This window comes from Pteropus medius, unplaced genomic scaffold (genome assembly GCF_902729225.1).
Source record: "Pteropus medius unplaced genomic scaffold, Ma_sr-lr_union100, whole genome shotgun sequence".
Classification (NCBI taxonomy): Eukaryota; Metazoa; Chordata; class Mammalia; order Chiroptera; family Pteropodidae; genus Pteropus; species Pteropus medius.
In genome coordinates, this window is record NW_024340696.1 from 27648991 (window position 1) to 27665919 (window position 16929).

The 16929-nt window shown below is 40.1% G+C and overlaps 1 protein-coding gene across 1 annotated transcript in view; it reads left to right on the forward strand.

The window, feature by feature from the left end:
- Positions 1–10658, forward strand: part of LOC120608203 (uncharacterized) — a 132644-nt gene extending 121986 nt beyond the window's left edge. Inside the window, exons 42-46 of the mRNA XM_039869987.1 lie at positions 278–430; positions 2060–2269; positions 5205–5325; positions 8251–8378; positions 10467–10658. Coding sequence (XP_039725921.1) covers positions 278–430; positions 2060–2269; positions 5205–5325; positions 8251–8378; positions 10467–10592 — 738 coding nt within the window. The 3' untranslated portion in view covers positions 10593–10658. The remainder of the gene's footprint in view (positions 1–277; positions 431–2059; positions 2270–5204; positions 5326–8250; positions 8379–10466) is intronic.
- The last annotated feature ends 6271 nt before the right edge of the window (positions 10659–16929 follow it).

The following is a 16929-nucleotide window of genomic DNA, read 5'->3' on the forward strand; positions in this document are numbered from 1 at the left end:
AAATTAAGTAACAAAATAATAAGTGGAAAATCTGCTTTAAGGCAAATCGAAACCAAAGCACATATCATAGTGGTTTGGAAACTTTCACTGACTGTTTCTGAAAGTCTTTGTTTGCTCTGACCTGTCACACCGTTCCTAACTGAAATCATGGAGGCAGTGAGCAGCAGGGGCTCCGTTCTACCGGAAGTTTTAAAGAACAGTGGATGATGGAGCCCATGAAACTGAAAATATGGGAAGGAGATTTACTTCCTAATTATTGTGTTTGGGATATTCACAGGAAGCTATGAAAAATAAAAAAGAGTGTTTGAGCATCAAGCTAATGGCAGAACAAGAAGTGGTTTTATTTCGTCAACAGTTACAGGCTCTAAGGCAGGCCCTGGCCAGGGCTCAGGCCGACAACATGAGGATGCGCAAGCAGCAGGACAGCCAGGTATATGAGCGCCAGAACCTCTCTTCCTCTCTCTCTTTGTGTTTTGCCAAGCTGAATGTGGCAACTAGAAGCAGCCCATGCTGCCCACAGCAGTCACTGGAGCTCCACGGCGTGAAGCCGAGCAGATGGCACTGCCAGGAAAAGATGTCCTGGACCTCAACTTCCTTTCTCCCTCCTTTCCAACCCCAAAACCATGAGCAGTGGCCAAAAGGCTTTTGTTCTTATTCATATTGACTAAGATGGTGAAATGTTACTTATACAGAAGATTGTTCGTGTGTGTGTGCAGGCAAGTGTGTGCTGTGTGTGTGTGTGTGTGTGTGTGTGTGTGTGTGCGTGTCTTTTCACCCAGAGCATCTTGGGGTCTAGGTCTCTGCCTTTAATACAGTCCTTTCATGCTTCAAGCATGCTTTCCATTGACATCAACCCTCTGCACAGGGAGTGTCTCTGCTGTCAGCATTATGCCCCAAGCAGAGCTTGTTAGGTCCTTTCCTGATACATGCTAAGTCTTCATTTCTGCTGCTCAATAGAGGCTGGCACCAAAATAAAGGTGTTTCTAAGTCTAAACTCTTAATAACCGTGCCAACCTGCTCAGCACAAAGGAAGCAGAGACCCTAGATCTAGAGAGAGAGAGAGACTGCTGAGTTTAAATAAGAGCCAGAGAAAGCAAATCATATTTAAAATAGGAGATATAATTTGTTCCTTTTGGATGTTAATTTCTCCATCATTGTGTACCAGGTGATTATGGTTTATAATTATGTAAACTGTAAAATCACCATGCAAGTACAGTCAGTCCTCACCTAATGTCATTGATAGGTTCTGTGACTTTAAGCAAAACAATGTAAGAAAACCAACTTTACTATAGGTTAATTCATATAAACAAGAGTTAAGTTCCTACGACATCTCATCAACGTTATAACAAAACGACGTTGAACAAAATTATGTTATTCTAGGACCTGTTGTATTAATCATCATTATTATTATTATAATTAAGAATTGACCATCTAGTACTTACATTGCTACTGATTATAAAAATTTCAGGACAAAAAAACAAATTATTACTATTGTTTTCCTTCTTTAACCATCTGGAGTCTGGCTTCCCCAAAGCTATTTTCGAAGTCAAAACAAGGCAAGATTAGAATCTCCCTTCCCCACTGACTGCATGTATTGCATCACCCTGTCGCCCCAGGTTACCCTTCCCTGCTCTCTCATGATAAACGCTCAATGACAATGCAGATGTAGTTTGTGATAGATACAACTATTTGGTTAGTAAGCTAATGAACATATACATTATCATCAAATTTTGGTATTAAAAGGCCAAATTATTTGACCTGGTATTACTGTATTGTTTGTTTGATCGATCGATCGATTGATTGATTAACTGATTTCTCCCCTGACTGTTGCCTCAGGGCTTACATTAAATACCAGGCTGACCTGAATCTCGGTGGCCTTGCTGCTGGCGGGCACGGTACAGAACAGCTTGGCTGTATTATCTTGAACTGAGGAACACTCCACACAGTTCTGCCCGGGGCCCTAATGGAAAGGACAGTTGTGTTGGCCAACCTGTCCTTCCCTGTTTTACGCTGAGAAGAGAGACTCTGTCTCATTTCCTCTGGCCTTTTTCTGCCACAGGCTCAATTGCTGAAAGAGTTAGAGCACAGAGTGACCCGGGAAGCTCTCCACCGGCAGCAGCTGGATTTACTGAAAACCTCCAGCATGGAGAAGCTCTTGGAAGATGTGGAGCAAAAGGAACAGCACCTGCGGATACTTACTGAAGAGGCTGAGAGGGCTTCTAAACTGGGCCAGCTTCAGAGGAAGAAAACTCAGAGAGAAGTCCAACAGGTAACTCCACTGAGAAATAGCAGCCACCCGAAAAGTGAATCGGGGTGCGCCAGCCAGAACTGTTGCAGTCTTCCCTGCCTCTCATGTCTTCCATGGCAGTATTTCTCCACCTTTGTCACTTCTAGGCCCACCAGGAAAATGAAAATATTTATACCACACTGGATGATTGCTCAGGTTGCTTATGGCAAGAGATGATGGCTTGATGACGGCAAGACCCAGAATCTTGGCACCCTTGTAACCCACTTGAAAAGCATTATTTCCACCTGGCTCTAAACTTTGAACTAGGGAGCCTTTATGAAATTCTGACAATCTAGAAAAGCAACAAGTATTATAGAAGCTATGATAAGGGGATTTTATTTATGGTTTTTCCAGAACTGCAGAGACAAAAAGGAAAGACAATTGTGGTTCCCAGACATAATATATTTTTGTTAAATATACCCCACAGCAAAAAAAAAAAAAAGAGGAGAAAATAATATAATGTAGATGTGGATTCCAGAGCAGGCGCTTCACATGTATTCACTGAATGAATAAATCTATTAATTCGCCAGAGATATTAGAAAAGAGAAATTGGAAAGTTAAATTAAATTATTGGGCAGGTGTTTCAAGTGCTAAAAGAAAAGATCAGTAAGGAGAATTCTACCTTAAAAAATGATTTTAAAAAAAGGATAAAAATTGAATTGAGGAAACACGAGAGGAAATATCGTTATAGAAATAGAGAGAAAATTAGTAACTTTAAAAGAAAATTAGAATTTCACATTTATTTCATGAAAAGTAAACTAAAATATGACTAAACTCATAAGAAATATTTAGTGTCATATATTTGTCCTTCGAATTACGCTTTTTAAAAAAGTCACCACAAAATAGGGAGGTTCATAAAGTAGTTTCTCAAAGTCCTCTCTAGTTAATAGTTAATTTTTATTTATTGGCAGAGATTCTAAAAGAAGTCAAAACAAATATTTTGAGGTTTCTCTAAATAAATATATGTTTTTAGTATTTCTATGTAAAAACAATCATTCCACCTTTCTAAACTACCACTCCAACTGCCCTGGCAGCTCATGTGCCCTGGGCTTATGGACCCCATACAACAATCTAGCCTCAGCCAGCAAGAGCCCCCATGGCCAGCAGTAGCCTCTTTAATCCATCTCCTCGAATTCCAAGGGTAGATTTTGACCCTCTGATCTTAGAGACCGTGAAAGGCCTTGCCTACTTCCTGCTCCTGGGAAGGTCATTTAGAGTATAAGTCCTAGAACCAGACTTCTTGATTCACACTCCCAGGTCCTCCAGCTGTGTGACTTTGGGCAAGGTCTGTGGCTTCTCTGCACTTTAGTTTTCTCATCAGTGCAATGAAGGATAATGGACTCACCCCATGGGATTTGAGGGAAGATTAAATTAGCTAATTGAAATGAAACACTTAGAACAGGAACTGATACAAAGATCTCTATAAATATTGGCTGACTGTCATTTTATTGGGAACAGGTAGATAGCTCTGGATTCAAATCCTGGCTCTGCCACTAACTGGTTGTGTGACCTTGGGCAGGTCACTGCACCTACCTCTGTGAAGTGCGGGGAAGGGGTTGCTAACACAAGATCCTTATTAAGCATGTTCCTTTCCTTTGCTTATATTTTTCAAATTGGCTTAACTCTTGCCTGGCTGAGGGAGTCTTGATATGTTTCCCATGGCTCCTGCCCATAGTATATAAAAGGACCTTGGACCTAGTTTATATTAGGAAGTTTTCCTAACTCTGGGGATCTGATCATCTACTGAAAGTCAAACTACACTTGAAAGTATCCACATATACAAGGAACCACCCCTTTAACATTTGTAAGACAAGCCTGTGGTCACAGCTCTGAGAGTTCAGGGGCCTTATGTTTGAGTCTCTACAGATAGGAATAAGGTTCAAAACATGTGTGGCTGAATTTTTTAAATTAGCATTGTATAAGTTTCCTACAGCTGCTGTAACAAATTACCACGAACTAGGTGGTTTAAAATAACACAGTTAGGGAGGTGAGAAGTCTGAAATCAAGGTGTTGGTTCCTTCAGAAGGCTCTAAAGAAGAATCTGTTTTACACCTTTCTTCTAGCTTCTGCCTCTTTTGTCATGGCCTTCATCCTTATATGTCTCTCTGTGTATATGTACCTTCTCTTCTTCTTATAAAGGCATTAGTTATGGGATTTAGGACCCACCATTAATCCAGCATGACTCCATCTTAATTACATCCACAAAGACTTTTTCCAATAAGGTCATGTTTTGAGGGGCCAGGTAGACATGAAGTTTCAGGGGACATTATTCAACCTACTATGATAGCATTATTTTTTATAATTAAAAAAAAATAGGAGATAAAAATAAATTTCAAAAGAAAAATTACCTGTGATCTCTGCAGATGAGGTGTACTCTGGACCCAGCAACTCTCTGGACAGGCACTCTGGGTCAGCTGTGCAGGGAACAGCTACATGAGTAAACACAAAGTTTGCTTCCACATGTGGGCTTTATATCATGCACCGGGGCTTTCTCAGCAGATGATGAGCTGAGGATAGAGATCTGGGAGAGAGATCAAGTCTTTCCTCTGTTTGAAACTGTTCAGGGGCTCCCACATCTACTTGGGGTGGCTTGGCCGACAAGGTCCTTTGTGAACAGGGCCCTCCCCACTCCTCTTGCTCCCTTCCCACTCTGGTGAACATAAAATCTATAACTTTTGTGAGTAAATGCCTGAATATTACAAGGTAATAGGGGATTCCAAGGGCTGCCTCTGCTCTTTTTTGGTTAAGTTTTTGCCTTCATAGAGCTCTTGAATCTCAGAAAGCTGAGTTCAGCCTGACCAGGACTTTGTGAAGGCTTATATTCCTGGGGTGGCCTAGACCCACACACTTCCTAGGAACCCTGAGAACTGTGTATGCACCAAAAAGAATCTCTGCTTCCCAAGCTCTTTCTCCTCAGATGAGAAGCCGGCTTGCCCAGGAGCGCACCATGAAGCTGGATGCTTTCCAGCGTGTAGAAGAGCTACAAAGTCGGCTTGACGACGCTGTGAGAGCCTCTGTCCCGATGAGCTCACCAGGCGGTAAGCAGATACTCTGCTCTGAGGGCTTGGGGTCTGAGTTGGGGGAGATTCTCAGGGACTAGCCATAATGACCCATGGGTTATTGAGTGGGTGTGCCATGAAATTTGTTGAATGAATGAATGATACCTGAATGAATAAACCTTAATTCTAATTTGCAGTCAGAACATTCTACTTTAGTTCTCCTTGGAGTACTGCCATCCTATACTAAAAGGTTTCAATCATAAAAAACTATCCCAGGAGTGTCTAATATACCACTTAAAAAACATTGGGTACTTCACTGGATTTTCAAGCATCTCAACGCCTTGGGACATTAATGACCATACTTCTCAGATGTTATTCATAAAGTCCATTATGATTCTTGGATGCTGGGAGCTTGAGAAGTTTTATGGAAATGGCAATTAAAACAGCCCTCTGGCTGTATGGCCCACAAGCAGCATGGAGCCACGGCCACGCCCCATGGTGTCTCTAAACTAGCTTCTTCTCCTATGAGAACTAAATAAATTCCAAATTCTCTTCCAGCTCTATCAAAAAATATAAGCAAATATCAGTAAACATGAATAGCCTATTAAGATCAGCTGACCTTCTCCTTTTCTATTCTGTAGTGTAGACAACCTGCTGATTGAGTGTGGGGGCTCTGGAGTAAGACATTCAAGGTTCAAATCCTGGCTTCGACACTTCTATGTGACCTTAGACAGGTTAATTAGCCTCTCCATAAAATGAGAACATCCACCTCAAAGGCATATTCTGAGGTTTAAATGAAATAATGCATGTCTGGCACATAGTATAGTAGCACTAGGTAACTGTGCAAATATTGGCTACTATACTCTCATATGTGTGTTGTACTTTATCTGTGTTTACTTTTGGCTACTTACCAGTGTGAATTTTATGAAAAAACACAGCCTTTCAGAAGTAGAAAGATCAGTTTCAAAGATCCAGACACGAAGATCAAGTTACTCTAGATTTATCAAGAGCAGGGCCGTGCTTGTCCTAAAGTCCAGAGGCCCTGCTCCCTGCCCACGTAACTGCTGGGTCCAGAGGAAGAACATAAAGAGCACCCAAGGGCCCTATTTTGGACTCTGACCCTGAGTGTGTCACAGTCCTCTCCATATGCCCTGGGATTTTTCTGTCTCTCCCTTTCCCCTCTGCCTCCAGCCCGGCCAAGCATCTTTTTAATCCCTTTCTGCGTTAATGTGTCCTATGAAATTGGCATCCATGTTCTTCAATACCTGCACAGTTATAAAGGAGAACTGGCGTGGGGCATGAGGAACAAGGCGGGGAGTCCTAATTCCCAAGACTGAGGATGTGGCGGGAGTGAAAGAGAAACCTCTGTCCCAGGAAGGAGAAGTAGAAGTCACTCCCCAGCCTTGGCCCTCATCTGTCCCCATCTGCCCCCATTTGCAATGACAGGAATAGGGTTTGCTGAGGACTTCCTACTTGTAGATTCATCAGAGGGAAGAGACCGGGTCATACCTGTCTATATAGTACCCAGCACTCCAAAGGGACAGGCAGATGTCACTTATCCTTTAGTGCTAAAGGGTAAAGTTGGCAGTTCCCATTCCTTTCTCAGTTGTTGTTCCAGCAGGAAAAGTCAGGTGGCTCAGGTCGCTCCTTTCTTTGGGGGCAGGAGCAGCAAGCCTCCCTGCTCCCCGCATCAGAAGCATCAGAAGTGGTGACAGAGTGAAGGGGTGAGCTCTATTTACTTGCTTGGTATTAACACGGTTTCCCCTAGGATCTTGCAACTCCTGAGAAACTATAATTTGTTCTCGTGCAGTCATTCTCAAAATGCTTCAGGAAAAAAAAAAAAAATCAACTGGCTGACAAAACTGTGAAATGTTCAGAAGTGGACTGGCTTAATTTAGTTTGACCAAGGGTTGAACTATTTCACAAGGCCTGGTTTCTCCCTCCACCCCGGGGCTCTGAGAATGCTGGGAGCGGAGAGGAAGCGGGCCCTTGGGGAGCAAGATGGCCGCTCCCACGTAACTTCCGTCCTGTGTTCCAGCTTGCACAGCAGAAGTGGGTAGTAGAGATGGGACAGTTAAGAAGAATCGGGCTCTGACTGGGCTAACTAGGCTCATGTGCCCAGTTTTGAACAAATCACTTAAGAAAGAGACTAAGATGCCTGGTGGGTTTTCCCTCTGCTCACGTGGTCCTCCCCTCCCCTAGGGCTGAGAGTGGATCAGCTCACTTGCTCTTCTTCTCAGCAAATATTTTTATTATTCCTCATCTCTTCAGACGTTCAGACACAGCCCTTCTCCCACTTCGCCGCCCCTCAACCTCCAACGCTTCGCCTCCCTTTTCACAGAGAAGTTAAAAGCCACCAAATGAAAACTCTACTTCCAGTCTCCAGCCTACCTACATCCATACATGGCTGCTTCTCCTTCTCTCTTGTCAAAATGGTAAAGGTGCCCTTTTCCACCCTGGGCCAGTCCTGGTGATAAGAGCCCACTGCTCCTACCTTCTCAGGAGCCTTGAACTGATCTTTATTTGCTTCCTCTCTACACACCCATATTTCTCACACATCAGTTCTTTTAATCTTGTAACCAGCAATTACCTATAGAACACGTATGTGCCAGGATTACAAAATCCACTGTAAAGTAAAATTAACATCTATCCAGTTGCTTGAGCCAGAAATCTAGGAGCTATTCTTCCTCACCCAGCAAATCCAGTTAATTAAAAAGTCCTATTAATTTGAATACCTCTCAGTCTGTCTACTTCTACCCACAATTGTCCAAGTCACCCATCATCTCTTTCTCTTTCATTCGGTCATGTGACCCTCAGACAAAAGACCATCCAAGTTTTGACATTTTGGACTCAGAATTAATGAAGCTGAATTATATGCCCATTTTAAGTTTTAAAATTTTATGAATTACATCTAGACCTGTACATTGCAACCAGAGATATAATTTAATATTTTTAACATTACAGGCCTTATATCCCGAGCTCAATACTCCCTAAGTTCTGCTTCCATATCATCCAGATACTCCCAGCAACACCTTTTAAAGACTAATCTTATGGGCAATAAAATAGCAAGACAGATTCAAAGGCCAAAGACTGTAAGTACCGATATATTTGAATATATATATATGAAACAATGAAAAATGTAAACATGAAATTATGGTTTTAGGGTCACTTCAAACTTACATTAAAAAATTATATATCAGAATCTTATCTAGGTGCTTGAGTCTGGATAGTAAAATTCTGGATTTCTCACAAAGGGAATTTGTCTATGAATTGTTGCTTAATCAGTGTTTGTGGGTCCAGGGCTTCCTACTTTGCCACCTTGCTGACATCATTCCTCAATAATAAAATTCTGATATTGAAACAAGCCCCAAAACACTCAATTACAGTTCAATAAATAGGTGTTGAAGTCAGTACCACCAACACCTTGTTCTGTGTCTGAAATTTTTCTTTTTTTTCACTCATCTACAATAATCAACTAGCAGCATCAGATTCCTCATCTGAGTTCCCTATCAGAGCAGTTTCAGAAGTTCATTTAAAACATGTGAGAAATCTACCCTCCAAAGAATGCTTGGAATGCAAATTAGCTTGAGGTGTAAAACGTATTTGAAAAATTTTTTAAAATATTTCAGCTCTTAGTTTATGTTAAGCAACATTTACATCCTCTTCCACTGCCGTCTCTGTACTACTTTAATAAGTATTACACTCTTTGCTCCATTGTCTTTCAGAATCTCCTCTAGAGATTTAGGAGCTTTTAAGATTCACCTAATCAACACATTTAAGAATTCCTCCTCTTGTATTATGCTAAGTAAAATAAATCAGACAAAGAAAGGTAAATACCATATGGTTTCACTTATATGTGGAATCTAAAAAACAAAATAAATGAACAATCAAAACAGAAACAAACTCATAGATACAGAGAACAAACTCATGATTACAAGGTAGGAGGAGGATTAGGGGGCTGGGCGAAAAAGATGAAAAGATTAAGAAGTACTAACTGACAGTTACAAAATAGTCACAGGGTTGTACAGTACAGCATATTGAACATAGTCAGTAATATTTTAATAAATATGTATGGTGCCAGGTGGGTACTTCTTAAGTTATATAAGAAGGTGGTCACTTCGAACTTACATTAAAAAATGGAGGTGGTCAATTCTCAAGTTATATAAATGTCTGACCACTATACGATATACCTGAAACTAATGTAATAATGAATGTCAACTGTAATTGAAAAGTAAAAATAAATTTGAAAAAAGAATTCTTCCTTCCTTACCTTGAGAAAAATTAAGAGGAAAAGATTTCATCATTCTGTCAGAGGAAATATGCCATCCTTGTGGCATCATTTTTCACCAAAATGTGAAATTCTAGTATATGCCTATTTATTTCTGAAAAAGCCTTTTCCAAAAGGAAGCAACGTTCAGTTGATGTGTATGAGACCACAGGAGCTTTTAAGATTCACTCCATCCACATTTCACTCCCCAAAGTGAATTTTCCTATTGTGATGGAGGTTGGTATCACAACTCTTATGGTTGAGAAGGCTACAGAGTAGCTAAATGCATTACTAGACATCCACTATATTGGAGAGATTTATAAGGATGATGTTCTAAAGCTAATCGTGGGACATTTACCCTACTTAAAGAAATAAATCTTAATAATTAAGGAAGTGTCTTATGGGCCCCTGGCTTGTGTACAGTATAGAGACCCCATACAAAAAGTCTAAGCTCCAGGAAAGGCTAAAAATTAGTTGAAGCTTCTTCAAATCTAAGGTCTGACCTCTTAAGTAAGGCCTATGAAATGAGTCAGATAAGTATAAACTGAAGAGAAATTTATACATGGCTGGAAAGTAAGAACACCAATGATTTTCTTAAAAAAAAAAAAAAAAAAAAGCATTGCACTAACACTAATATTTTAATGATAAAATATTAAGGAATTTTTAGATTACTCCAAATATAGGAGATCTTTTTTCCCTTAGGAGGAAATGGCTTTTCATTGATGGATTCATTCTGACCAGTTTCATTTACAACACGTGGCAAAATATGTATAAGAAGGCACACTAAATGATCTAACCCAGATTGAACCTGTGATCTTGGTCTCATTAGTAATAGTGACTTTTAATGATACTATAATAATTATTCACCATCTTCCTTAAAAGGTCCAATATCTACTTAATATTTATGTTGCAGGTACCTATTAAACACAAAAAAAGGACTAACGACGCCTTCCTACCCCATGTGGCAGAAAATGTTCAACTTTCTGCTTTTCAAGTTCAAACAGCTCCATCCAGAATCCCATTCAGACCTGACTGGTAATCATATATCCTTTTCCAAGTTTTACTTCTATCAGCATTTAGATAAATAAAAATAATTCTAAACTCATTAAACCCTTTATCTAATTTTTATTATCAGTACTGTGAAGATAGTGTGAAAGGTCTGAGATGATTATACCTTTAATGTCACAGGTGAAGTAGATTTTGGCCCTAGATTTTAAAACATAGCATTGCTTTACAACCTAGGTCTTGCCTCTCTAGTCAACCAGCAGCCCCTCAATCTCGGTCTAGAGTTATTTATTAATTAGGTAGAACAGCCAGAAGAGAGGGCATTGCTGCTAAGCAGTATTAACAAGTGAAAAACTAGAACAGAGATTAATCCAAATAAACATCAAAAAACTTATTCTATTTGTTTCACTTAAGAACATCATCCTCTCTTAACAGTCTTTTTATTCTTCCTACAAATGCCAAAACCCTCTTCAGACTTCTGTAAAGTCCTAATCCAAGTCTTTTTGTTCAGACAAGAAAATCTATCTTGGGCAAAGTAATAAAGCTAGATGAATACAACAGAACTGAGAGTATATTTACTTACGTAAATTTATGTATGATATATGTAGCTTTTCAAATTAAGGAGGTTGAGTCTATTGGAAGTAGATTATGAAATCTATATGCATTATGAAAATCTACATGCACATGTGCTCAGACATACAAACTTATTTCTGAAACAGAACATAAAAAACAAAAGCCAAGAGGAAGATCGATGTCCTTAATATCAAAACTAAAAATTCAACATGACAAGGTATGGTACCGGTTATCATTTATGATCTCAGCTCCAAATTTATCTTTGTCTAGTGTGAAATAATGATGTAATTATTTCAATGATGAAATAATGTAAATATTTCTTCTTTGCCAAATGGCAAGATGTTAAGCTTTGTCAGTAGAGGATGCTAGAGGGACCCTGGAGGAGGATAAAGGGTGCTCCTGAAGGCAGGCTCCTGCAGTGTGCAGGCTTCTGTAGCACCAGGTTCTTGTAGTGCATGCAGCTTGCTGCAACGCCCGGTTCCAGTGGTGCCTGCAGCTTCATAGTGCAGTGCCGCTGGCATGGCCACTTCCTGTGAAGGGCTTCTCTGCTAGCAGCACTTTGGGTGTTACATAGCCTCAGTGAACTTCTCCATTACCTAGTGAGCCTTAAGGGGTACACTCTCTCCAATGAGGTCTGGTTGTCAGCCCTGGATGGCAGTGGCTGCTCCCTGTATCTGCTACCCCTGTATCCTTTAAATCTCTTTATTGCTTACCAGCTAATCCTCCCATTACTTCTCTTATCATTAATAATTCTTGATATTAAATTTTTGATCATTGTGTGATTTCTGTTTCCTAATTGGCCCATAACTAATGGAGAACGGATATCAGTACTGGAGTGGTCCTCCGGGACAAACCCACAAAGATGGGATTTGGGGATTTGTTTGTTTGGATCCTTGGTCTCGAAAACAGTGCTGAGTTCCTTACTGATAGGAAATAGGATGCTAGTAACCCTTTGCATGCAGTAACATGACAACCAAGCTACTGCCTATGGTAGATTGTGATGAAGTACCTGCTGAAATGTGTGCCCTACGAGCCTAAATTGCTACTGTATTGACTCTCATGGCAGTAATGACCATAAAGACTGGCGTGGGATGGAGTGTTTTTGGATGTGCTTTGGCACTTACAGAAGAATATGACAAGCTTGGGTCCTTTAATTCTCAGCTCTTATCATGATCTGAGAACCAGTGAGCTTCCACGAAAGCCTTTACAAAATCTCTTATTTCCTGTAGGGATAACACTCCTAAAAATCAAGCACAAATTTTAATTATGCAGAATGCTAAATTACAGTGACAGTTGAATTCACAATCTCGTTTCTCATTGCTATTGAGATGAGCTCTCTCATTTCAATGGCGATGCCATCCCAGGCCAAAGACAAGGTAGGGAAATCTATTACAAAGGGCAGCAGGGATATATCAGTAGACAGGTAGAGATCTGGCACACAGAGATTTTGAGGGGTTGATGAATACATATGGGCAGCCAACTAGAACAGTGTTTGATGTCTAAAACAGAAAACACTCCAGTAGTCAAAACCTGACTTAAGTCAGCACAGTAGAGTCATAACCTCTCTTACCCAGATTCCAGACCTAAGTCAATTCACAGATCAGGGCTCCTTGACTTCAGCAGAGGCTGGATCCCCTTGAGGAAGGATCATACACCACTGCTGCAGGTACATACCATAAATTTTCCTCCAAACATTTTCCTAAGGGATCTGTAATCATTTTTTTAGTGATTGTTCATCAGAGAAAAAGAAATATCCAGATCATTTGATGATTACTAGGTACGACCTCTAAATTAATTCTAATTCCTAGGGACCCAAAACACCACTGTGGCTCACCAGTCAAAATAAAAGTTTACAGTGAGGAGACAGGAGTCTTAGCTCAGGTCTGAATTACAGTGGACACAGTCGGCCCATGGTTCCACCATATGGTTATTTCCTGTTCCTGAAGGAACAATTGAAATAGACATAATTAGCAAATCAAAGGGTTCCTATATTGGTTCTCTGACCCCTGAGTTGAAGGCTCATTATTGTAGAAAGGGATCATTGGAAGCCCCTGGATCTTCCCCCTATCAAGGAAGTAAACTAGAAGCAATTTTGTATCCCCGGAGAAACTGCAGAGATTAATGCAGGAGCGAGTGTGGTGAAAACTATCATATCACCATTTAACTCACCACTTTGGCCTGTGCAGAAAAAGAGTTGGATCTTGGAAAATGACTAAATATCAGGTCCATACCTTAATCAGGTAGTGAGTCCAATTACAGCTGCTATCCCAAATGCAGTATCTTTACTGGAATAAATGAATGTCTCTAGTACTTGTTTTGCAAATATGCTTTCTGCTCCAATATCAAATTGCAAGGACCACGAGAAGTAGTTTTTTTTTTTTTTAAACCTGACGAGACCACAGTGTACCTTCAAAGTCTTGCCTTAAAACTTTGTCAATTCTCCCGCTCTGTCATGATATGTAATTCAGGGGCCTTGATCATCAAGATATTCCATAAAACATCACATTGGTCCACTATGCTGATAGCATGGTGACTGGATAGTAGGAAGTACTTAGGTGCCCTAGTAAGAACAGGAACTTCCCCTTGCCAAGGCTGACATGCATTACTGATAAGTGCCTATCTGTCAAGAACCAGGACTCATACTGAGGCTGCAATATGGTACCATTCTCACAGGTAACAGCCATACAGCTGGTGACAGTTTCATTACATCAGACCTCTTCCATCATAGCGGGGGTAGAAATTCATCTTCACTAGAACAGATGCACATTTTGGATATGGATTGTCTTTTTGTCCATAATACTTCTGTCAGCACCACTATCTGATCTATATACACAGAATGCCTTATCCATCATCATGGTATTTCCTGTAGCATTCCTCCTAATCAAGGAATCAATTTCACACAGTAAAGGAAATGCTACAATGAGCTCATGCCCATAAAATTAACATACCCAACAACCAGAAAGGGCTAGTCTAACTGAAAGGAGGAATAGTTCACTGAATATTCAATTACAACAGTTAGGAGACACCATCTTGAAAGGATGTAGTTCTTACAGTAGGTGGCATATGCTTTGAGCCAGAGTATATATGAGTTGAGTGATCAAGGGGTTGAAATGAGAGTGGCTCCTCTCAGGATTGTACTTATCATCCCAGCAACCGCAAGCTGTGCTGGTTTGGAGGTCTTATTTCCTAATGATGCTTCTACCATGGGTCTACTGATAAAAGATCTAAGATGAGACTGCCATCTGGCCATTGTGGGATTCTTATGCCACTAAACCAAAAGGTATTACCCTACTGGCTGGAATGATCGATCCTGATTGATCCTGACTACCAAGGGTGAGCTCGTACACAGTAGAGGCAAGGACTTTATCTGGAACACAGGGGATTCTCCAGGTGCCCATGTTCTTCCATACCCAATAGTAAAGATTAGTAAGAAACTACAGCAAACAGGACAACTGAACTCAGACCTTTTGGTAATGGACATTTAGGTCACTCCATCAGGTGAAGAACCCTAATCAGTTGAGGTTCTGACCAAGGGCAAAAGAAATATTGACTCAGTAGTGGAAATTCATAAATTTATAGAAACAAGGGCTTTGAGCTTTGAATTCATGTTGTTGCCTGCTCCACCCATTACAGTGAAAACGGAGCTGTACCATATAGTTCTTTGCTAGGTGGTATGTTTTGTCAACAGGGGTTACTGGATGGATTTCTTTTTCTGGTTCTGGGCAAATTCCCATAGTGCCTAGCTCTGGCAGTGCACATAACTTAGCAGTTGAGTATCACTGGTGTGGCACCTCCTACATATGGTTTATCCTGTACCTTCTTGGATGACTTCACAGATTGTACCTCCCCATGGATAGCTTCCCCGGCACCATCTGAGATGGATTTACATCTACTACAAACTTCAACCAGAGGGCCAAGGTTGTATCCTCTCTAAAGATTTCCGGAACTCAGCTTAAGGGAGAACAGATAGTGGCCACTTCTTCTATTTGTTATACCTGTATTCTTCAGTCCTTTACTGCTTTGCAAATTTTTACTTACAGATAATATGCCCTGTAACTCCAATCCATTCTTATAGTTAATACTTTGTCAAATGTTCCTGTTCATACAAACACCATAATCAAAGACAAAGGCTGAAGAAAATATTGGTTAAAGAAAATCCATTGACCATGAATTAGCATTCAAATAATTTAGAACTAAAAAAAATACCCCACTAATTAAGACAATAGAAAAACAGATAATTCAGTGAGGGGACAAATTAATGTTAGTAACCAAGTAATAATATTCAGTGGTAAGGATACAGAAAAAACTTTTGACACCTTGCTGGTGGGAATTAAGGCAATCTCGGTGTGTTAAAATTTTCCAAGTGGAAACTCTGACGCAGCTTTCCAATTCTGTTTACTCTAGAGAAATATTCATACATAAACTAGGTGGCAGGTACAAAGATATTCTAAGCAAAATTGTTAATAAAAACTAAGAATTGCAACAACCTAACCAGTATAGGTACATAAACTTAACTTGGAATGATTTCCAAATAGTTAAGTGAAAAAAAGTTGAAGGATGTCAAAATAAAAACACACATTATATATTTTCTCAGGGTACATACTGTTATGTGTATATACTGGGGGGTGGGGAGGGAGGGTTTAAAAACCAAACCAATTCCAGTAAGTACCTCTGGGAAGTGGAGGAGGGCAAGCAAGGCAAAGGGACTGGGGATAGTCAAAGCAGACTTATACCTTATCTCTAATAGTTTAAGGGTGGTGGAGTTGGGGGTCAAGAATATGTATCCATGTATACTTTGAACAATTAAGAATTAAGACTTTAAAATCCCCATCTTGAACTGCCAAGATTAAATGAGACTAAATTAAGTTACGATGAAACTGAAAAACTGGACGAAATACATGAAACAGTTTTTAGAATATTGGTCTTTAGGCAAAGGATAGTGATCCTTGAAAGGCAGGAAACTATTGACCTAGCTTACTGTGTTGACCTTCTAAGCCATGAGGCAGGGAAGGGACACCAGGCAGAGCCTACTGGACTTCCTGCTAAAGAGAGATAAAGGCAGCTAGATTTTCCAGGGCAGAGGACGAGGACGGAGAGTCAGAGAAAGAGGAACTTCAGAGACCTGCAGAGGGTGCCCCTCCAATATTCAGCAATGTATTATTGTTCAGCACATGCACGTGAGGCAAACTACCCAATGATGGGGAGAGGTTTAGAAGAAACAGTATTTGGAGCCTACACAAAGCTAGGAATAGACCTGCTTTCACTAGACCAGACTAGAAAGCTTCATATTCCTTGGGGCCCTGAATACTAAAGGTCTTGCCTTAGAACTGGGGCAACAATTAGCCCTAGAACAAATGCTGCTCTGCTCTCACCTAACAAAGTTTAAAAGTCCTGAAAAGATCAAACTGTTTTCAAATAACTTATGTCCCAGAACAAAAATAACCAGCACCCAACAGGTTAAAATTTAATTTGGCACATGATAAAAAATTACCAAGCATGCAAAGAAATAGGAAAATGACCCATAATTAGCCGGAAAAAAATCAACAAACTGACCCAGATGTTAGAATTAGCAGACACAGGCATTAAAATTATATTTAAAAACTAAAGAAAAGACTGAATATGTAGAGACATGAAAGATATAAAAACACCCAAAATAAATTTCTAGAAATAAAAAACACATCGGATAACATTAACAGATTAGCCAAAGCATCAGTGAACACAAAGACAGTAATAATGACAAAAACAGAAAAAGATTTTTAAAAACCTAAACAGTGTATGGGTCAATTTCTAGCAGCCTC